We start from the raw sequence: 24,742 nt of genomic DNA, 5'->3' as shown, positions 1-24,742 counted from the left end.
CCATTCAATACTGTGCTGAAGTGCCTGACATGGAAGTAAGACAAAAAGGACTGGCATAAGGATTGGAAAAGAAGATGCAAGTCTGTCAAAATGCGCAGAGAATAGGAAAGTCTACAGAGAATACCTAAGAAGATCTGTAAGTTATTAGAATTAAAATGAAAGGTTCCTGGTTATAACCTGAAAATACAATAATCCATTACATGTACATGAGCATAAAAATAAAAATATACAGTTGACACGTGAACAATGTGAGGGGTAGGAGGACTGACCCTCATGTAGCCCAAAACCCACCTACAACTTCTGACTCCCCCTAAAACTGCTAACTATTAACAGCTTACTGTTGACCAGAGCCTTCGTAATAACATAGTCGATTAACACGTTTTGTATGTTATAGGTATATACCGTATTCTCACAATAAAGTAAACTAGAGGAAAGAAAATGTTGTTAAAAAATCATATAGAAGAGAAAATATATTTACTTTTCGTTAAGTGGAAGTGGATCATCATAAAGGTCTCTTCTTTCTTATTGACTTCACAATGAGTACGCTGCAGCGGAGGAGGAAGAGGAGGGGTTGGTCTTGCTGCCTCAGGGGTGGCAGAGGCAGAAGAAAATCTGCATGTAAGTGAAGCCGCACTATTCAAACCCATATTGTTCAAGGGTCAACTGTGAGTCATGTACAACAGCAAAAAAACTATGTAACAAATTTAACTAGTCACACAACATAAAATTTTATTGAAAGTAATTTTAGAAGAATAGAGGGATGTACTCTATTCACATATAACAAGAGTCCAAATTATAAAGTTATTAATTTTCCCCATTCTAATTCTATACATTCAATGTAATTCCAAACTCCTGCTAGGGTTTTCTGTGTAGAATCTGACAGATTGATAATTATGAAATGTATAAAGAAGATCAAAGAGCCAAGTACAACCAAGGCAACTTTTAAGAACCAGCGTGGGAAAGTACTTGCCCTACTGTTAGAGGAAAGGGGTCCCGATCCAGACCCCAAGAGAGGGTTCTTGGATCTCACACAAGAAAGAATTCAGGTGAGTCCATAGAGTAAAGTGAAAACAAGTTTATTAGGAAAATGAAGGAATAAAAGAATGGCTACTCCATAGACAGAGCAGCCCCAAGGGCTGCTGGTTGCCCACTTTTATGGTTACTTTTTGAATATATGCTAAACAAGGGGTGGATTATTCATGCCTCCCCTTTTTAGACCATGTAGGGTAACTTCCTGACATTGCTATGGCATCTGTAAACTGTCATGGTGCTGGTGGGAGTGTAACAGTGAGGACCACTAGAAGTCACTCTTGTGGCCATCTTGGTTTTGGTGGGATTTAGTGGCTTCTTTACTGCAACCTGTTTTATCAGCAAGGTCTTTATGACCCGTATCTTGTGCTGTCCTCCTGTCTCATCCTGTAACCTAGAATGCCTTAACCATCTGGGAATGCAGCCCACTAAGTCTCAGCCTCATTTTACCCAGCCCCTATTCAACATGGAGTTGCTCTGGTTCACATGTCTCTGACACTACCAGTTTTCAAGATTTGTTATACAATTATAGTAACTAAGACAGTGTGGTTTCTACACAGGGAGAGGTAAACAGACCAAGGGAAAATTAGAGAGAATCAAATCCACACACACATCTATGGAAACCTGACATTTGACAGACATGGTATTATAGATTAGTATGGAAAGGATGAAACACCCAAAATATGGTGCTGAGACAACGGGTAATCCATATTGAAAATAACAAGGCAATCTCTACTTCTTGCCACATCCAAAAATTAAATTTCAGAATGAAAGACTCAAATGTAAAAAGCAAACTTTTAAACTTTAAAAAAAATATGGGAGAACATCTTTATGACCTGGACAAAACAGGTTTTTTGTTTGTTTGTTTGTTTTTTTTAAACAAGACATTAAAATAAAATAAATCATAAAAGACTGATAAATGACTACATTAAAATTAAGAGCAAGAAGCAGAAAATGAAAGGTAAAATTACTGACAAGAAGACATTTCCAGTGTATATTACCATCAAAGGACTAATAATAGAATATACAAAGAACTCCTACAAATCCACAATTTTCTCTCCAAATAACTATTTTCAAAAGTGTGAAAAGCCTCCATTTTTGTTTTTATTTTGAAAAATGAATTATTTAGGCTCACTGAGAATATTCTTTTCCTTATTGTCATTTCTAACAGAGAATTCTAACATTGATTTTGAATAGTATTAGAACTACTGAAAACAATTTAATGATTAATACATTTGAACTGTTTTTATGATTATAAAATAATTTATAACTATGAATTTTGTAAAGATATCAAAATATACATTTGAAATATTTAATTAAAATGTTAAAATTAAAAAGAAATGTAAAAAGCATTAAAATCATTAAAAATCCCTCATGCATTGCACACACACATCTTTGTCAACATTTTGGATTTTTTCCTACACTTTGTTTCTATTAATAAATACATACACATATATTCACAACCAGTTGGGTCTGAAGTGAGAGTGGCTTATTCAAGTGATGATACCCATCAGTCAGTAGATGATGCAAGCTAGTGCTTAGGAAAGAGGTGAGGTCTGGGGATGTTGACTTGGGAGGTCATTCTTAGAGCAATAAAAGTTAAGACTCAAGTCTTGGATGAAGAGATTGTAGGAAGAAAATAAGAGTGAGGACAGAATATTAGAGTAAGGAGCAGAATAATATGTTGGGAAAAATAACTTGAAAAAAGAGAAGGCACAATTAGATAGGTAGGAGGAGAATCAGGATATTGTGGAAGAATGTCAAGAAGAAGATAATAATCAACCGCCAATCCTGCAAAGAAGTTAAGGAGAATGAATCCTAAGAAAAGGCCAACATATTTAGCAGTTGAGAGAGACGGCTGTGGAGTAAAGGTCTGATTACAGGAATGCAAAGAAAACAGACTGAAAGAGATATGGATATGTACATATTTATACCATACAGTCAACAAATCTAGTCAGAAAGAAAGGTGGCAAATCAAGTTTTTTTCCCGAGATATTAGAGATCTGTTATCTGTCTACCTTCTCTGGGCGAGAAGCCCAGTATGCTGAAAGACTAAAGATACTGGGAAGAGAGAAGTAAACAAAGACACAAAGGCCTGAAAGCAGAGGGAGAGGATGGACTTTAAAAGAGTTCTAGATCGTGACTTGTCATCTGACATAGGAGAAAAGAACTGGGGTCACAATAGACATAGTTCAAGCTGATGAGGAGAGGAGAAATCTCTGGCTAGGTAAACTTAGTAATTTTAGTACCAAGGTACGTCATGGGACAAAACTCAACTTAAATCAAGAAGCATCCACACTAAACTATATCTAAGGGCTTACAAGAGACAGAAAAAAATCCCTCATTACGTATTTGCTTCAACTCACCCATGACATTAGAACCAAGACTGGCATCTGGGTGAAGCTTCAAAACAACTGAAACTATGGAGAATGTTTCAGACTAGTTAAGCACTGACATAAATGACTGAGAAACTCTGGTTTCCTTAAAATAAGCAAAATATTCATTTATTTTAATACTATTTTTTGATGATACAAGTGTCCATCTTTAGTAGCTAGTCAATAAATATGGGTGCATACTACATGTACTGAATGTTTCTGTGTTACGTGGTCAATTGCATAATTGCCAGTTTAAGGTACAGCATTAAGAGCAAAGCAATTCACAGTGAAATACCCCACCCATGTTTTCCTACACATCTGTGATTCAACAAGGAATATAATGATTCACAGTATTTGCATTAAGTTTATATTGAGGTTGCTCTTTTGTAACCGAGAAGTAGGGCTGGGTTGTCACTGTGATCTTCCCAATCCCTTCCACATCCAAACCCTCGCTTCCCTTCTCAGCCCCACTTTGAATGACGCCAAGTTAAAACACTAAGGTAGACATCCTCTGTCATAAAGCCAACAAACCAGAGAAACAAGAATGCTTATTGACCTCCTTCCTTAACTACTTCTTAAAAAGGGATCTAAAATTTATGAGTAATAAAATTCTAAAAAGAACACTTACCTTCTATGTATATGCATAACTAAAGCCTACAACTGAAATATCTGGAACTTCTAAAGTAGTTTTCAACTTCAAATACAAACTTATATTAGAGACAAAAGCCAATTAGCTCTGTTATGAGTAGTGTGAAGAGTTGACGTGACTTGAGGAAGCAAAGTTTGCAAAGATTTTCATTTGACTGTAGATTTACAAAATGTGTAACAATTTCAGTTCCTGAAATAGTTAATATAGGTTAAAATAAACTAGTAAGTTAAATGTGGAAGTCATTAAGGTAATAACAAAGCAAGGCCATCAGAGGGAAACTAAGAATTATTTCACTCTGAAATATCTGGAGAGCGACTGTCAAAAATCAAGTCACAAAGAAATTACTACATTCACATTTCCTCGTTCCACAGATGTTGCTTCTATTGCTCACATGAACTCTTTTCTCTTTGTTTTCACACTCACCAGCAATACTTGTAGATCTCCTAGGTCATTTGAACATTTAGCATTCAACTCTTTGATCAGTTCGAACTGCCTTCACAGAACATCTTTTTCTTCTTTCAAGCGTTCCTTATTCTCAAAATGTTCCTTGAATTTCAACCAAATTTAAATTCCTTATATTTACCTTCTAAACTTTGTATTCACCTTCTCTGTTCCAATAAACAGTAACAACTCTCTAAGCCCTTGTTTCTTGTAGTAATCACTGCCAGGCATTTTCTTAAAATTTTTACACCTCCCTAGAGGTGCTGGGAGCTTTAGAAATGTTGCCGGAGCAGCGCAAAACTAGCCATGGCTAGGACAGGACAGTCAGGAATTGCTGAAGACTCTCATGCCGGCTTCACCACCTATGGTCATTACAAAGGACTTCAAAATTCCTGGCTTTCCCAGTCCTGGAATGACCCTGATCCCTGCCCCATTCCTACAGCACAATCCCCAAACTATACATGGTCTTTCTCACCACAGTTCCCCTGCCAATCTCTTAAATGCTCACATCTAATGCTTAGGCCAAGGCTCTTGTGTTGCACAAGAGGTCCCCTACACCCCAGTCCCTGCTGACTTTACCTCCTTGCATCAACAATCTGGTCCCCTGGGCCATCATTTCCATCACCCTCTCACCTTTAATCACAACTATTTCCTTCCTTTGTCTTTCTCCACATACACACTTTAAAACTAGCAGTGCTAGCTCTCCACTGCCACCCCCAGGCAGATGTGCTTTGCTGGAGAGACTGACACCAGATTGGCCCTGGTACTGTCCTCAACATCTTCCTAGCCAGGGTTCCCTCTCCTTCTGGTCCTCAGCAGCAATCCTACATCATCACCTCTCTGTAGCATCCCCACCTTCTCCCTCTTCCTCAACTGGCAATCTCAATGACCACTCAGGGAATGAAACTACCTCCCAACCCCAAACTGATCTCTATATGAGTTCCCTCCTCACTGGGGGTTCCCCCCACTCCCATGCACTAGAGTCCATCCATCTGTCCCATCCCTACAGCACCAGGGCCCTCCACTCTCCCTTTCCCTCTGGTATCTTCAAAGACTCTCCATAGCCATCTAAAGATACTCAACACTCTCCCACTTAAAAAAAAATGGCACGTGTTAAAAATTAAAGACTTCTATAGAGAACATTAATATGCCACTAAATACTGAACTCAGTATTCATCATCTATCTCCTCTATGTTGTCAGCACCTGCCAGTGCCTGCCTTCCCCAGTCCAGCCTGTTGCAGATATTGTGCTCACTCCTTATTTCTTCAGCCCCAGAACCTTCCTAAGCCATCCTGACCAAGCCTTCGGGCTTCCTATGTCTGGATCTAGAGGCCCACCCGCTGGCTCTCCAAACTGAGGCTCTCTTCACCACATCTGCAACTCTGATTGCTCAACTCTTGGCTTAGTGTCAGATTAGTACTCCAGGTACTGCAGTCTGACTAAACTCCCACCTATTGCACTCATGTCCAATCAGTGTCCTGACAAGAGACCAGCTCCTTTTCCCTGGGGGTGCTAACCTTATCTCAATCCCGCAAATTATTAGGGGTCCCCATGCTCCCAAATTCATGTCACTACCACTAACTAGTGGAATGAAAGTACTGTTATTGCTTACAGACTGCTCTACTGGGTTGATAAGATCCACCTTGGGTTTATCAAGTTCCCTTAGAAAATATACTCAGAATGCTGGCAGCCCAGTGGAGTCCAGCTACACAGCTCGTCGCTTTAACCCTGGGATCCCTTGTTTCTGGTTTCCTTTCATTTCCTTCTCCAACCAATTTCCCATCATACCTATGGGCAAACACCCATGTTATAACAAGCAATTCATTAACTACTTATCTTAAGTTATGGTAAGTGTTATAACCATAACATTTATAAGCGTTATGAAATTTATAAGTTCTGAAATTTATACAACTCTTTCAGTGGCTAGCAAACCATATTACTATTATAAACACTATTATATTCCATAACAACATATTATATATAACATGAGTACTATATGATTTATGCTGAGAGAAGATCTCTGTTTAAGAGTCCCACCTATGGTATTTGTAAAACTATTCAATCAGGAAAAGAGAAATGTAAAAAGAGTAATATCAGATAGTAATACACCAGAAAACCAAACCTTGAACAAAAATTTGGGGATCCCCAGGCTTACAAATGTATTGGTTTCTATTGGGTAAAGTCTTGGTCTTCTCATTTTATATCATTCAGACAAAGGAACTGAAAATTATATTTTAAAATAAAAACCATAATCTAAAACTAATCTGAGAAAACACTGAGAACAAAATAGCAGTGAATTTATATATTTTCTCTTCTGTAACGAAAACTACAGGGAAAAAGCATGCTAAAAGCAGCTAGTTCTAAAGTAACCTCATGAATGTACCACGCAGAGCACTTAATAGCTTTAAAAAACCGTATGAAATGCCCATTTGAACATCAGATACCAAGGACAGAACAAGTATCCAACCTAAAGCAGACAACACGGACCCACTCAAAGATATGCAGTGACATGCAGAGTCGTGCTTCACACAATCCTCATTGGGAAAATGAGTCAAGAAGGGCAGCAGCGCGAGCCTCCAGGCTTTTCCTAAATGACACCCCTGATAACTGAGGAGCTCCAGCTGGGCTGTTCTTTTGCCCTGGTTAAAAACATACCTAGATATGGAAAAGTACAAAGGCGAGCATTTCCCATCCACTAGAAAAGAAGTTCAATTATCAAATGCTAAATCTAGGTTACACTAAAAAAAATTAGATGAATCAAAATGTGGCCTGCCTCAAAGCAGAGCATGTCTTACCAATCTTATTGTATCTCACTTAACACACTCAACAGGAAAAGAAATTGAAACATTTAAAATTAAATAGTCCATCTTCAACATTCTGCTGTGAATACAGGACCTGTAATATGCTTGTTCTACTTGACATATAAAAAGAATCACATTTATGTGGAAGCCTAAGATTAAAATAGGTTTTTAAAATGTAAACAGCAGTATGAATATATTGAATTATGGAAGTCCCAAAACACTGAAAAATTTTCATGCCACAATAGTATGGGAAGGTCGGTAACTGAGTCACCTAAATAAAATGCAGTAAGTCAAAGCATATAGTTAGAGCAAAAGAAAAAAGATAAAAACATTTTAAAAACTAATTTATGGTTTTAATTCTCTATAATAAATCTTTTAAAATTTAATACACAACAGAAAATGGAGAAACAAAGTTAATAAATGCTTACAAAGATGGCTTATGTTATATTAAACGTGAAAATGATATCAAAACATGATTTTTGAAATCGTCAAAAATCATGTTTGGAGTACAAGTATATAGCTAGTTTTAAATAAAGAATTTTGACCAATTTACTTTCAGAAAGTAAACAAGAAAAAAAGCTTGATTTCTTTCTGACAGCACAGAAGTCCTTAAGAAAGGGCAGAAGCACTTTCACCTTCACTCCAAAGAATAAAACAGAGCACTATGTCACTCAACTACCACCCCCCCGTTATCACAGTTCTTGGTATATAAATCACTTTCAAATAAGCACGAGGCGGCTGAAATTTCCACTCTGCCCTAAGTAGCACCATTCAAATTATCAATTGCTTCCAGCAATTCAAACAATGAAAATAACTTTAAATTGGAAAGATTATTCCACTTTCATTTCCACATTAAAGTCCATCCATCATAAATTTAAGTAGAGTTATGGTGGGCAAGACGTAGCAAGAATGAAGTAAAGTATTTTAACCACAAGAGACCCAAACAGGGGGATCTGGCAAGGCTTCCTAACTGCACACGCTAGAAAGTCCTGCCCCCATGTGGCTGAAAGGCTTGCACAGCTGGCCAGCTTGCCCTGGGGCATAAGGGAGAAGGTGCCTCTCTGAAATTGCCATGTTAAATGCCCACTTCTGGCTGTTGGAAGATGTAGGGTGCCGTCTACTAAGCAGAAAGGATACCTTTTTCCCAGGCTCAGTGTCTTGGACAATGTGAACACACAACTAATAACTGCTGAACTATGGAGACAACAGCTTGTATCTGCATAATGCCTTATGTAAGGTTCCCTCCCACGGATGCAGCAAACACGGAACATTCAAGTTCTGAGATGCTGCTGAGGCTCAATTTAAAAACGGCATCTTTCCTGCTCACAACTCTTATTTTCCTGGTAATGCTTCATGACACACAATCTTTTAGTTACTATTCCTAAATAATAGTGCCCTGTGTGTACTGGGGGCAAAGGATGCATTTTGGCACTTGGTGCTTTTGCTATTCTCTCTCCACCCGGTACACACTCTGCAGTCTGTGACCCTCCATTTCCACCTCCAGCTGCCTGGAGTCCTCTGGGAATGCTTCAATTCCCTCTGGTTCACAGCCCAAAACAGAGCCCACACCTGGTTTACCCACCATTAGCCATTTCCCAAGCCTGTACTCTGCTCCCCAACCCCTACTGCAGGCTCTCAGTGCCTCTGAAGGTGAAAGCTGGCGGCAGTGCTGGTGAGTCATAAGAGAAGGGAAGGAAAAATACCACCCAGCTACACACCATGTGCTATGGTTAGAATGTCTGCATCCTCCAAAATTCATTTGTTGAAATCCTAACCCCAAAAGTGATGGTATTAGGAGGTGGGCCCTTTGGGAGGTGATTAGGTGCTGAGGCTGGAGCCCCCATGAATGGGATTAGTGCCCTTACAAAAAAGGCCCAAGGGAGCTTGTTTGCCCTTTCACCATGTGAGTATACAATGAGATGATGTCTGTCTACCAGGGAGCGGGCCTCACCAGACGCCCAATCTGCGATGGCCTGATCTTGGTCATCCCAGGCTCCAGCACCTCGAGAAATAAACTTCTGTTGTTTATAATCCCCCGATCCCCCAGTTTATGATATTACGTTATAGCAGCCAAAAAGGATTAAGACACCATGCATTTGAATAACAAACTCTGGAAACAGAGCCACTGTCAAGCCTAGTAGTGACTCTCATTGTGAGAATTCCAGAATAAGCAGGCCACAAGATACTCTGGGGAAGACCGGGTGGGGCTTATGACAGCGTCCAAGTCAGGTCCGGAGGAATGTGCCTTCCTATAACCTACAGAGTCATAACTAAAGTCATAACTGTTAACATTCATTTCTCCACTTGCCATAGGAGAGAAAAGAGTAAATCATGGGAGAGACAAAGTGATTCCTTTCCTCTCGGTTTATAAAGCCTGCCCAGAGCCAGCACACAGAGTGTGTGCCCATGTCACAGGCGGCCCTCCCCTTCCGCACCAGGTACCCAGTCAGGCCTCACAAAACATTAGCTGCTACAGAATGTACAACTTACCCAAAAAGGAACATGTGTAGAGATAGAAAACAACATATTCTGAAACGTCCATTTTTCATTCTAATTCTCAGCAGTCATGTAATAACCAGATGACCTAAGCTGCTTTCATTTAGACTGGTGGGAACAGAATGGTATCTGTCTCAAGACAAATACAACCAATTTTCTACCTATGCTTGAAATTACATGTGTGTGCACACAGAGAGATACGCTATGTTATTTATTATGTTCCTCAGGGATGATTTACTGTTCCATAACAAACGTGGTGATCAAATGATTCTCTTCACTGACTGAAAAGTAATGAAATCATCTAAGATCATCTCTGAAAAGCTGAAGCAGATCCACATTAGATAAAAAAGAAAGACTTCCATAAACTGACTCATTCAACACACACGAAAACATTCTATCTTTATATTTCTGTATTTTTCAACCTTCTCTGGCCTGCTTGCCATCCCACTGCCCTTGGCCTATGTTACCAATCACCTCTAAGTGACCCCTACCCTCGCCCCTGCCCCGATGACCACCACAACCACAGCATGCAGAGATGAGTCCACTGCACTGTGCCACTTTCACAGATGGGGGATGAAGGGAGCTGTAACTGTCAGAAATACATGAAAACTGTCAAAAATACATGCCGTCAGCTCTGGAGATTTTGGAGCACTGATGGCTCTCTGTTCTGTGAATGTATTAAAAAAATAACATTATCCTTCCTTTCAAGGTTAGCAAAAAGATGAACTCTACTTCCGCCTCCTCAAATGACCTCCTATGACTGCTGGCAGGCCCACGCTGTCTTTGCCTTCTCTACCTGCTTGAGGCCACACACGTCTCTGTGGACCACTCCTCCCTTCCAGAAACTCCCCTGTTCTGCTTCTTCAGCCTCTACCCAGGAGTTTCCTTTGCTGGCCCCTCACCTTCCAACTGCCTATGCACTGGTGAGGTTCCCTGGCCCTGCCTTAGCCCTCTCTGTTCACAAGACCATCCTAGCAATAAAATCTTTTTTCCCAAATAAAACGGTCTGTGCTTCTCACCTTCCAGTAGAACAGATAAAAGCAGAGCTACTCTGGCTGTAAAGGGGCATGCGGGCTTGAGGCCACCCTCACGGGGAATCTCTACAGAGCTCCAGGGTTAGGAACCACCAGCAGTTTCCTTCAACCAGCTGGTGTGAGCTCCATCTCTGGTCCCCACCCTGCTCCCTCAACACCTCCCCACCTTTTGCCCAACAAAGTCATTGGTGTCCTTCCAGATCCAGTTTCCCAGCCACCTTCTTGGTGACTCTTTATGTACAAAGTAGCTTTGAGCACTTCATTATCCCCCAAGGCACCCTGTACCACCTCCACCATTGTACATGTATCACGTGTTTGCTCACATTTTTGTCGGCTCCACTAGACTGTGATCATTTTAAAGGCAGACAAGATGATGACAACGGCGTGAATGTGTGTGTGTGCGTGTATGTGTTTGCATGTGATGGGAGAGGGGAGTCCCCAGCTGAACCTAAATTTAGGCTTACACTGTTCTGGCTGTGAGGCTGGTGCATGGATCTGCATGAAGAGGCTGTGAGGAGGGAAGGAACTGGAGAAACGGGGAGGAGTGGTGGCTGAGGTCTCCATGCCAGCCAACCAGAGCTGCGTCTAAGCCCTAGAGAAGAGGGTCAAGCAAAATCCAGGAGCTGCTTTCATGAGAGACTTCATGAAATACTGGTTAAAGCAGAATACCAAATGCATCATATTCTCTTCTTTGAAATAACATTTTCTCTATTCTTTTCACTAAGATCCAAATTTCTAAAAGGCCTATATTTTCTTCTCAGTTCTGATGAATAAAATTCTGCCTAAAGTCAGACTCAATAAGCTCCCGAACTAGCAGTTGCTAATGAAAAGAAACTCTGAAGAGATGGGAGATGATGGCACAGGTCCACTGGAATGGAGACAAAATACCGAGCTGCAAAACCAATGCAGAAAGCCTAGCAGGTGGAGATGAAGGCCAGTACCACTTACAAGAACGGAGTGTTCGCAGCCTCTGTACTTGCAACCATTTTTTAAAACAAGAGTTCTTGCAAGGCTGTCTGGAAGAGTCCTTTAGAAATATGTGAACACTCCCAGTTTAATGAAGAAAGTATCCATTAAGGGTAAAAACCTCCTACCCATTAGTTGTCAATTGGCAAACTGCATTCAGACTGGCCTCTGGAACTCCCAAAGTTATAAAAATAGCTGGATTCCTTTTTCTGCAAAAGAGCCTCAAGTCTCTCTGACTCCTCTCCATTTGGAAGATTAATAACGGTGACAATTCTGGAAGACTCCTTTACCATACAGCGGTGCGTACCTCCACCGAGGGCTGGGAGCGGGCTCTGACGTCCTGTGCAGTTCGCTGACACGCAGGTGAGCAACACCGGCAGGACGCTCAGTAAACTGGGACTGGCAAGGGCAGGCCTGGGGGACCTGCCAGGGAGGGGACTTGTTCATGAGCACCTGTAAGAACCAACTCCCAAGTCATTTTTCTTTTCTTCCTTTTATTTTTTTCTTCAAGTGCGTACTCTCTGTATTTTGGTTAATCAACAATCTTTAGCACGCATTATGGACAAAACAATACGCTGCATACACACCAAGGATACAAGAAGGAACGAAACTACCCTGGCCTGTGCTCTGATGGAGCGCACTTTTTCCTGGAGACAGACGAAAGAACAAGTAAAATAACTGCAAGCTGTGATAAGACGCTGGGGAAACCAAGACCACCAGCCCACCAAGTAACGCTAGAAGATCGCCGCAAGGGATTTTCTATGTGTGAGAGAGACAGTGGGGGGGCATCCTCTTTTGACATAAAAGATGATGGAGAAGGTCTTTTTTAAAACATGAATTTACAGTCAAATCCATGAATGTAGCTAATCCTTCTTTCCCTAAGTGTACAATTAGGGAAAACCTAATGACTACTTTACAAGTTAGAGTTTTGGTTTCTTTTGCTATTTATTAAAAACATGGCCAGGCGCGGTGGCTCATGCTTGTAATCCCAGCACTTTGGGAGGCCAAGGCGGGCAGATCATGAGGTCAGGAGTTTGGGACCAGCCTGGCCAACATGGTGAAACCCCGTCTCTACTAAAAATACAAAAATTAGCTGGGCATGGTGGCGGGCACCTGTAGTCCTAGCTACTCAGGAGGCTGAGGTAGGAGAATTGCTTGAACCCAGCAGGTAGAGGTTGCAGTGAGCCGAGATTATGCCACTTCACTCCAGCCTAGGCGACAGAGCAAGACTCTGTCTTAAACACACACACACACACACACACACACACACACACACAATGAATAACACTAAACAAAAATTTTCTACCTGGTAAGGTACTTAAAGGAAATACTTTGTATGTAAAAATTAAAAATCATTTGAAAACAGGTACTTGACCTTTTAATATCACAATTTTGACCTAGTGAATACTGTGACCAGCTTTTGTTGCGGTGGAGGAGGGGGCACCAAGGAATTTTAGACCCTATGTTTATAAATACAAAAACGTGAATTGGAATTATACCAACCCTGGCAACATATTATTGACAAAATATTTTAATTTCATAAAGCCAATATAATCCCTTGTTCAATTTTCTCTAAAGTACATGAAATGGCTAATTTTTTCTTTCTTCAACTGATCTTTTCCTGCAATTATTTTCACTGAGATAAGGCTTTTCTAGGTAAATTTTAAATCAATCAGATCAGAAATACTTCAAATGTGTACCAATTATAGCTTCATTCATTATGAATTCTCTCTACTGGTTACTGCTTTTTGTTTATTTTATAAAATCCAATATCCTGGATCAAAGTCTGAAGATTTTAAATCTGTCATGAATATTTCATTCTTTTGTTGATCTGAATTCAAAAATAAATTTTACTGTATTAAGTATCAGCAAATGTCAATTTTAACTTTATTTCTTCTGTCAGCTTTTCAACTGTATCAAGTTCCACTATGCCGCTTAAACCAGTGTCCGTCTTGTTTTATGTTGACTGTTTCTACCAGGAATTGTCATTATGAAATAGTCTACAGGACTGGTCTACTTTAATAAAAATCCAACCCTCCCATATACTTATACACGTGTGATCACTTGGGATCTCATACTAACCTTCCTCACTGGTGAGCAATTCCCCTCTGGTGTCTCATGTATATGGTCACGGAGACAAGGGCCAGGTCAAAATGTCCCTAAGACCAAAAGGTCTCGGCCCTAACACTGGAGCCAAATGTTCAGTGCGTGTATTTCTTCCAAGGATGCATGACCTGAATCTGCTCATGAAGAAACACTCGATGGACCCAGGCTGAAGATTCTTTAAATTTGCCAAGGCCATGAAGGACAGGGAAAGGCTGATTTCTGTTTCCATTTTCAGCGCCCCTCTCATGGCCTAGCTGCTAGCAAGGCCATTGATTCACTTAATCATATCTATTCATTCATTTGACAATATTTATACTGAGCTGCACTAAACCCTTAACATTACACCAGGTATTATGAAGCAATCTAGTTTTACGGCACATAAGCTGTCAGAAATTGGGGAAGCAATATGAACACACAAATTCTAACATGAGGGATCCTGTAAGGTTGCACAGTAAAACAAAGACTTCCTGAATGGGGGATAATTCGGGGAACAATTTGTCCTAGATAGACAAGTCTTCATAAGTCTAACTAAAAATGCTACTTCAGGCACTAAATCTTTTTGTATTTTAACCATTTGGCTGCGTTTTCTTGTTGTTGTAAAATATATTACTCACTTTCCTGCCTTCCTAAACTGAACACAATTTGGTCATTATTTTATGCAAATTTTAGTTGTATCAATCTAAATCATGCAACATAAAACATTAATAAAGTCTCACTTCATGAACACATCTGAAATTATGCAAATGTCCCAAATTAAAACTAGGCACCTGGAATTACATAATTTTAAACTGGCAGGCAGAGTGAATTAACCTGGGTGTCTACTACTGGTCCATGGCAAACCAATTTATCTGAAAACAGAAATAAGCCACCATTCTTGTAGCTTATTGAGAGGCCTATGGGAAAAATAGTCTCAGAATCATAGGAATTTTGAATTATGCAGACACCTCAGATACATATCTCTCATAATGCCATGATAGCAATTATAATTTAACCTATTTATGAGTTGGCTTTTACTGTGGTATTAATTTTCTGGTCTGTACTGTGAGTTGAAGACTTGCTGGGAGGTGCTGGCAGAGCAGACCCTGCTAGTTACCTACAAAGTACCCATTTCCTCCTTCTTCCTTACTAGCAGAACCCCATTTTCATCCCTAGGAGCCTGTGCCACCAAAACTCCCCATTTTTCACCCTCCCTTAGAACAGGAAATGGCAATGTGATGCAATTCTTGACAAGCAGATGTAGAAGGATGTTCCTCGGGAGGGCATCTCCTCTGAAACAAAAGGGCAAAGCTTCACTAGGAGAAAGTTTTCTGACCTTTTACTTTGCCCCATTATTTTTGTTGGAAATACAAGATGTGAGGGCAGAGTCACAGCAGCCACCTAGAGACTGAACGAATGAGGGCTGAGGCCTATAAAACGAGGGCAGCCTGGAACAGTGGGGAAGGCTGGTCTCTGAGAACATCACAGCACAGCTGTGCCAACCCTGGGCTGCCTGCCCCCACACTCCTTGCTACAAGAGAAAAATGCTCCTGTTACTTTACTTTAAATGACAATCATTTGGGCAGGGACAGTGGCTCACGCCTGTAATCCCAGCATTTTGGGAGGCTGAGGTGGGCAGATCACGAAGTCAGGAGATCGAGACCATCCTGCCTAACACGGTGAAACCCTGTCTCTACTAAAACTACAAAAATTAGCTGGGCATGGTGGCACCCGCCTGTAGTCTCAGTTACTCGGGAGGCTGAGGCAGGAGAATCGCTTGAACCGAGATGGTGCCATTGCACTCCAGCCTGGCAACAGAGCAAGACTCCATCTCAAAAAAAAAAAAAAAAAAAAAAAAAGGACAATCATCAGTCAGCCAAAGGCACTGAGTGATATTTGAGGACTATTTATTTGCTCCTGTCCTAAACAGTCTTACTTTATTAATACCATGTCTTTTATCTTTTATATTCTTATAGTCATTATTTATGGATTCTCAGACTTTTCCTTTGGTCAAAGAACCCAGCTAAGAAAATCAATACATGACATTCACCAAGCCAGAGACTGGTCCGGCATAAGGTCCAGTGAGACAGAAATGAGAAGTAGGAAAGAGAACTTTCGGGTAAGTTTTCTATGCTTGATATAGAGCCACAGAAAGAGACACTGCCCCTTCCTGCCTTTATCCGTGTGGACATGAGGCCTGAACTGCTGCCCACAGCATGGCACAAGCCTACCGAAGAAGTCTACGCAGAGGAGGGGAGATGCAAAATATCCCAGGAAAATGGAACTAGACCCACAGGATTCAATTAGCCCTAAAGAACATCCTACTGCAGAACTTCTAGTATATAACTTAATATCTTTATTATTTAGACCAGTTTGAGTCAGTGTTGTTATTTGTAAACAGGAACATTTCAACGACCTCAAAACATGAAAGACCTGGCCCACTGTAAGAAAAGAAGGCTCACTCACCTCCACCTCCACATCTACTACTAATAACACATCCACCACCACCTCTTCCTCTTTCACCTCCACCACCACCACCCACTCCACCACCTCTATCATCACAACCTATTCCTTCACCACCACCTCCACCACTTCCACCTCTACAACCACCACCTCCACCTTCACCTTCACCACCTCCACCACTACCTCCACTTCCACCACCTCCATCACCTCTACCACCTCCACCTCCACCACCACCACCTCCACCACCACCACCTCCACCACTACCTCCACCACCTCCACCTCCACCACCACCACCTCCACCACTACCTCCTCCACCAGCACCACTTCTACCACTATCTCCCACCACCTCCACCTCCACCACTACCACCTCCACCACTACCTCCACCACCACCTCCACCTCCCACCACTACCTCCACCACCTCCACCACTACCTCCCACCACCACCTCCACCACCACCTCCACCACTACCTCCACTTCCACCACCTCCATCACCTCTACCACCTCCACCTCCACCACCACCACCACTACCTCCACCACCACCACCTCCACCACTACCTCCACCACCTCCACCTCCACCACCACCACCTCCACCACTACCTCCACCACCACCACTTCTACCACTACCTCCACCACCTCCACCTCCACCTCCACCACTACCACCTCCACCACTACCTCCACTACTACCTCCACCACCTCCACCTCCACCACTACCTCCACCACCTCCACCACTACCTCCACCACCACCTCCACCACCACCTCCACCACTACCTCCACCACCACCACTTCTACCACTACCTCCACCACCTCCACCTCCACCACCACCACCACCACCACCTCCACCACTACCACCTCCACCACTACCTCCACCACTACCTCCACCACCTCCACCTCCACCACTACCTCCACCACCTCCACCACTACCTCCACCACTACCACCACCTCCACCACTACCACCTCCACCACCACCTCCACCACTACCACCTCCACCACCACCTCCACCACTACCACTTCTACCACTACCTCCACCACTACCTCCACCACCACCACTTCCACCACTACCTCCACCACCTCCACCTCCACCACTACCTCCACCATCTCCACTACCGCTACCTACACCACCACCACCTCTACAACCACCACCTCCACCTCCACCTTCACCACTACCTCCACCACCACCACCTCCACCACTACCTCCACCATCTCCACTACCGCTACCTACACCACCATCACCTCTACAACCACCACCACCACCTCCACCACTACCACCTCCACCACTACCTCCACCACTACCTCCACCTCCACCACTACCACCTCCACCACTACCTCCACCACTACCTCCACCACCTCCACCTCCACCACTACCTCCACCACCTCCACCACTACCTCCACCACCACCTCCACCACCACCTCCTCTACAACCACCACCACCACCACCTCCACCACTACCACCTCCACCACTACCTCCACCACTACCTCCACCACCTCCACCTCCACCACTACCTCCACCACCTCCACCACTACCTCCACCACCTCCACCTCCACCACCACCACCACCACCTCCACCACTACCACCTCCACCACTACCTCCACCACTACCTCCACCACCTCCACCTCCACCACTACCTCCACCACCTCAACCACCACCACCACTTCCACCACTACCTCCACCACCTCCACCTCCACCACCACCTCCACCACCTCCACCACCACCTCCACCACTACCACCTCTACCACCACCTCCACCACTACCACCTCCACCACCACCTCCACCACTACCACCTCCACCACCACCACCTCCACCACCACTACCTCCACGACCACCTCCACCACTACCACCTCCACCACCACCTCCACCACTACCACTTCCACCACCACCTCCACCACTACCACTTCTACCACTACCTCCACCACTACCTCTACCACCACCACTTCCACCACTACCTCCACCACCTCCACCTCCACCACTACCTCCACCATCTCCACTACCGCTACCTACACCACCACCACCTCTACAACCACCACCTCCACCTCCACCTTCACCACTACCTCCACCACCACCACCTCCACCACCACCACCTCCACCACCACCACCACCCCCCCCCCCCTCCACCACCACCACCACCACCACCCCCCCCACCTCCACCTCCACCACTCCCACCTCCACTATCTCTACCACCACCACCTCCACCACCACCACGTCCACAACCTCCATCACCACCACCTCCACCACCTCCACCTCCACCACCTCCACCTCCATCACCACTACCTCTACCACTTCCACCTTCACCTTTACCACTGCTACCTCCACCACCACCACATCCTTCACCACCACTTCTACAACCACCACCTCCACCTCCACCTTCACCACCACTACCTCCACCACCACCACCTCCTGTACCAACGCTTCCTGTACCACCACCTCCACCTCCATTACCACTACCACCACCACCTCTACCTCCACCACCATAACCACCACCACTTCTACCACCATAAGCACTCCATCTTCACCACTACCTCCTCTTCCATCACCAACTCCACTTCCACCATGACCTCCACCTCCACCACTACCACTACTTCTACCACCATAACCACTCAATCATCACCATGTGCCCAGAGCAGAGGAGCCCATGATGCTCCCTGCAGTTTCTTCCAGGCTCTCGTACTGGTGAGGGGAGAACTGGTGATAAGAGTGGGAGTGAGAACGGGGGAAGGGGCCAGTTCCTCCCACAGAACTGGGAAGCCCAGAAGTGGCGTCCATGTTCCTCCAGGGCTCTCCTTCCACGGTGTTTTCACCATTTCATGCCTAGCTCCTCTCTCACCAGCCAGGTGCCCAAGGTGGAAAAACAACTTAGGATGTGTTCAAAGTCAAAAGGTAGTTTTGTGTCAAAACAGGTCCCTGAGGCCTCTCAGGGTCCCACTGGTCTCATAGTAGAACGTCTTGAGGGGTAGAGGGAGGCGGAGAAATTTTTCATCATGGATATCTTCACAGGGTTACAGACATTTCCTGTCAGTCTGCATGGATACTCTTTTTTTCTTTTTCTTTTTTTTTTTTTTTTTTGAGATGGAGCTTGCTCTGTCGCCCAGGCTAGAGTGCAATGGCATGATCTCGGCTCACTGCAACTTCTGCCTCCTGGGTTCATGTGATTCTCCTGCCTCAGCCTCCCAAGTAGCTGGGATCGCAGGCGCCCACCACCATGCTCAGCTAATTTTTGTATTTTTAGTAGAGATGGGGTTTCACCAGGTTGACCAGGCTGGTCTCAAACTCCTGACCTCAGGTGATCCACCTGCCTCGGCCTCCCAAAGTGCTGGGATTACAGACATGAGCCACTGAGCCTGGCCAGATACTTTTTTATATCAGGAGAAAGAAGTGTCTCTTCAAATGTAAAAAAAAAAAAAAAAAAAATCACTGATGTTAAAAAAAAACAAAAAAACAATTATTCAGGGAGCAGTGACATGTGATTTATTAACCCAAAAACGTACTAAAATGTAACACTCCAAATAATATCTTCTCACATATTTTGCCCCCTACTGACAAAAACTCCTCTAAAGCTTTTGAAACATGTATCACTTTTGCCTAGTGATTATCAGTGATGACTGAATCCTCTGTCACTCAAAGTTGACGGAACATCACCATAAATTGTTAATTGGATCATTGTTTCTATTTACTGTGCACAAAACTTTTTGTTTTTCTGCTGGCAGAGAGATAAGCTGCAATCTAGATTTACATCCACAAAACAGGAAATAAACTGCCTAAGTTTATGTTCTAGAATACCTTCCTCCCAAACAGAATGAACTTCACCCAACTGGCTCCATTCCCCTATTTTAGGAAGCAGGTTTGATAAGAGAAGCTGCAAAATTTCAAGCAATTTGCTAAATTTTTAAATTATCACTTAAATTTTTAAATTATCACTTCTTTGACTATACACTTAGAATCCAAGAGAAAGGAAGGGGCAGAATTAAAAAATGCAACCTGATTTGCAACCTAAACAGGCAATAACACCAAAGTGAAACGAAACAGCTAAGAATGTAAACATCATTCACTAAATCTAAAGACAAAAGGTCACTTTTCTTTTTCATATGGATTGTTATATGTCTATCACCCCAAGGGGGAAGGGGGGGAAAGAACCTGCCATCTGGTTTATACACCATTTTACTCATTAAAACATTGAAGAAGGGCTCAGGTTTTCCAGGCAAAACACATACACAGAACAGAACTGTCGAGTCCAGGCTATGCCTGAGAGAATTTTACCAAGCATCTCTGGGACACTGCCTCAAGGAACCAGGGAGACTGGATGGATTCCAGTCCCCGCCAGTAAACTAGGATGCCAATCAATTATCCTGTAGGGTTACAAAATGAACTAGAATGCCCATCCCATTTAATCCCCACAGAGAAGGCTGAAACAATCACTTCTCCCCAGGAGTGAAATGGCATCATTCTGATGGTGCCCGGGACCAAAGCCAACAGGCTCAGCTGGATCCTGGGGCCTCTCAGCCAGAAACTGGGACCAGGAAACTACAGCAGGTGCATCTCTTGCTCCACTTGCTATGTTTTTCTAAAAGCAATAAAAGTTGTACATTTTTCTCAGACAAATTTGGAAAAAATTAAAAGTAAAACATAAAAATAGAAATATTCTGTTGGTTATACAAATTTGATATGTATATATGCCAGGAGATTATTAGCAAGTCCAAGTTTTCCTATTTCAAGGTTCTCTATTTACTTTGGCAGTCATAGGGAGTCATACATTTAATCAGAATTTTTAAATAAAATTTTTAAATAGTGTGTAAAGTTTTCATAGTTGTTTGAACTGTAAGAACATTTACAAAGAGGTAACTATGGTGGCTAAGGTACTTCCTAAAGGAAATAAAGATTTCTATTCCTACGTAATTAGAAGTCATTACAGATCCTTTACCAAATACCTTCCCTGCAGACTTCCATGGCTAAGATTTTAAATTGGTCCTACATGATTATATTACAAAGTCAACTTCCTTAGAAAAACAATTCTGAACACCTTTCATCTTCGATGAAACCCTTTTCGAACCCATGTTTTTTTTTCAAAAGTGTAGCCTCCCTTCTTTCTTTCAAAAAAGAAGAATTTTTTTTTTTTTTTTTTTTGCGACCAAGTCTCTCTCTGTCATCCAGACTGGAGTGCAGTGGCACAATCTTGGTTCACTGCAATCTCCATCTCCTAAGTTCGAGCGATTCTCCTGCCTCAGCCTCCTGAGTAGCTGTGATTACAGACGCCTGCCACCACACCCAGCTAATTTTTGTCTTTTTAATAGAGACGGGGTTTCGCCATGTTGGCCAGGCTGGTCTCGAGCTCCTGACCTCAGGTGATCCACCCACCTTGGCCTCCCAAAGTGCTGGGATTACAGACATGAGCCACCACGCCTGGCCAAAAGGACAGAATCTTTAAAGTGTAGGGAAAAAATGTTTTTTGCCCCATGCCAGAGATGCTATATGCCCCTACATATTTTGGATATTACAGTATTAATTGCCATATCTTATGGTAGAAAGTGGGAGGAGCCAAGCTGTTAAGCTCTTCTTTTTATTTATTTTTTTATTGTTTGGAAAATCAGTTATTGCTTTTCTAAAAATGAAACATGCTCATTGTAAAAACTTCTAACAATCCAAAAACATGCAGAGTAAGATACAGTAAATATAAATTGTTGCTCCACCACAAATGACCACAAAAACCTGAGAGAGAAAATGAACACAAGTTGCAAAAAACTCAAATGAATTGCAGAAATTAGACTTCATTAACATATTCCCACTGCTGAGGGATGGAATGTCAGCATACCAAGTCCATGGCTTTTCAATGCACTCCTCAGAAGTAGAAAACCGAAATTTAAAACAACATCGCCCATGAAGCCAAGTGAACCATTACACCAGAACATACAGCTCCTCCCCGGAATAAGCCTTCTATGAACCTCAACTTTTCCTCTCTTTCAATATCAATGTCAAAATGCCTTCCCTTCAGGGATACTAAGACATTTCACTTTTGAGATAGAGTCAAATAGAAAACCATCAAAAAGAAAGAAAGTAATTCCGCACCTGGGTAGCAGTATTTTTTCCTTGCTTGGAGGGTGTACTAACTTCAACCAGCTCAATTCTTTCATGAAGCGAAGCAGACAATAAACTCTCAATAATTTAAAAACATATTTATTATGATAAAAAGGTAACTCTATTTGTCATTTCTATTTGTGGAAAACTGAAGGCAATCTTTTTCTCCATAAAGCTTTTTGTCTGTTACATTCCAGAAACATTATAATCTCTCCCCCAACCAGAATGATTCTGTTTATGCAAAGAAACATATTTTATGACATGCAAAATTAATTATATGATTATGCTTCAGTAATGACAATGTTTTACACAATAGAAAAAAAGCTGATAAAATTTAAATTTCCATTTTTATACTCCAACAAATAATTTAAATTTGTTTCTTGATGAATTCAATGTTTCACTTTCGAAAAGCAGTTCACTTCATTTTGAAGTACATTTACATTTTCTTTAGTTACTTTAACTGTTAGGTCTAACTCAGCAAGAATTTACTGTCTTTTTATTCTTTTTCTGTTCTTGGTTAAATGTCTTCTGATAGGTCACATTTTACCTATTTATGTCTTATGTCATAAAGCATTCAAGAACATTTTAAAGTAAAATGCTTGAATAAAATTATTTTAGTAAAAATGAAAAAATAAATATAAAAATGCATGTAAAATAAATGTAAACAAATAAAAATAAATGTAAAAATACATGTAAAAAAAAAAAATAGAGTACTGGCCGGACACAGTGGCTCGTGCCTGTAATCCCAGCACTTTAGGAGGCCGAGGCAGGTGGATCACAAGGTCAGGAGTTTGAGACCAGCCTGGCCAAGATGGTGAAACCCTGTCTCTACTAAAAATACAAAAAATTAGCCAGGCGTTGTGGCCGGCACCTGTAATCCCAGCTACTCAGGAGGCTGAAGCAGGAGAATCGCTTGAACCCGGGAAGCGGAGGTTGCAGTGAGCTGAGATTGTGGCTCTGCACTCCAGCTTGGGCGACAGAGCAAGACTCCATCTCAAAAAAAAAAAAAAAAAAAAAAAAGAGTAAATAATAGAGTATTCACATTTACTGAGCTTTTATTTTTAGCAGTTACAGGTAAGAGATGAAAGAGACAGAATTTAGTTTCATATTTTGATACCATTTTTTGAAACAATGGCGAATGGTACCTTTATCATTCAAAATTTTTCAAAACTCAAAAAGGACAGAAATGAACATATCAGGTCTACCAAATAACCTAAACATTCATTAATTTACCATTGAAACTTATGATACATTAATTGAAATAAAACCTTTTTACAAAGAAAATTCTAGTGTTTGTTTTACAAATTGGCATTACAGTTTCTTTTTTATTCAAGTGGGGCCTGAAAGTGCCAGTGTTCCTCCAAAAACATGCATGAATTTACCACATTCCCATATGAGAAATAATAATGTGTCAAATATGACCATTAATGTAACCACTTAGAATAAAAGAAAGTGCCAGGAGTTCAAGACCAGCCAGAGCAATATAGTGAGACCCCATTTCTACAAAATATTAAAAAATTAGCCAGGCACAGTGGCACACGCCTATAGTCCCAACTACTTGGGAGGCTGATGTGGGAGGATCACTTGAACCCAGGTGTTCAATACTGCAGTGAGCCATGACTGTACCACTGCCCTCCATTCGGGGCAACAGAAGGAGACCCTGGCTCTTAAAAAAAAAAAAAAAATAGAAAGAAAGCACCATCATTAACTGAATTGGGATCTGTCCTAATAATATCAGAGTAGTTATTGTCTGGCACTTGGGGTTAATTAGACACTTAAGTCTCTACTTATATTAACATGTGGATTTGTGATTTTATAAGATATTCCCATTAATACTCTATTGAACTTAAATCAATTTTTCTTGTGGAGTTCACGAAGCATTTCTCTATCTTCTCTTTGTATCAGAATCATCATTATGAACCATTTTATAAATGTGTCATATCCATGCTAGTTAAGAAAACATTCTGGTTGGCAACCTGTTGGGTAAACCATTTCCAAAATTTAAAAATGCCTGCCACAAAATAAGTCTGTTGCACTTTTATGACAATAATAAAATAAAAACTTTCATATTCTTTGAAAAAATAAGAAAAGCATTGATCAGTCCACTTACAGTGAGCTCGCAGAAATCGATGCTATCAAGGCTTTTGCTTCTGTGTAATCTCCCTTTAATTCGTCTTAAAGAGGGTTTTCCTTGGCTGACACTAGAAGTAGCACCATTAGGATTTTCAGAGGATGGGGTTACCCTGCAAGAAAGAAAAAAATTATTAAAAAGACAGGTTTACAGGTGAACACATTTCTCAAGTTTCCGGTAAGCATTTACTCAAGGGTAGCTTTGGAAATGTCA

At 42.0% G+C, this 24,742-nt stretch overlaps 1 protein-coding gene across 7 annotated transcripts in view; it reads right to left on the bottom strand.

The window, feature by feature from the left end:
• The window catches only part of TJP1 (tight junction protein 1), a 274,243-nt gene that overhangs the window by 236,746 nt on the left and 12,755 nt on the right, over window positions 1–24,742 (bottom strand). For 6 of the 7 annotated variants that reach the window (XM_050800090.1, XM_050800092.1, XM_050800093.1 and 3 more), the window contains exon 2: window positions 24,509–24,641. In XM_050800090.1, the coding sequence (XP_050656047.1) occupies window positions 24,509–24,641 (133 nt within the window). Of the gene's footprint in view, window positions 1–8,433; window positions 8,486–24,508; window positions 24,642–24,742 lie in introns of those variants that run through there. The other variant, XM_050800097.1, reaches the window with a different exon arrangement.

This window comes from Macaca thibetana, chromosome 7, assembly GCF_024542745.1.
Source record: "Macaca thibetana thibetana isolate TM-01 chromosome 7, ASM2454274v1, whole genome shotgun sequence".
Classification (NCBI taxonomy): Eukaryota; Metazoa; Chordata; class Mammalia; order Primates; family Cercopithecidae; genus Macaca; species Macaca thibetana.
Note: the sequence above shows the minus strand (reverse complement) of the source record. Positions and strands in the feature narration are given on the sequence as shown.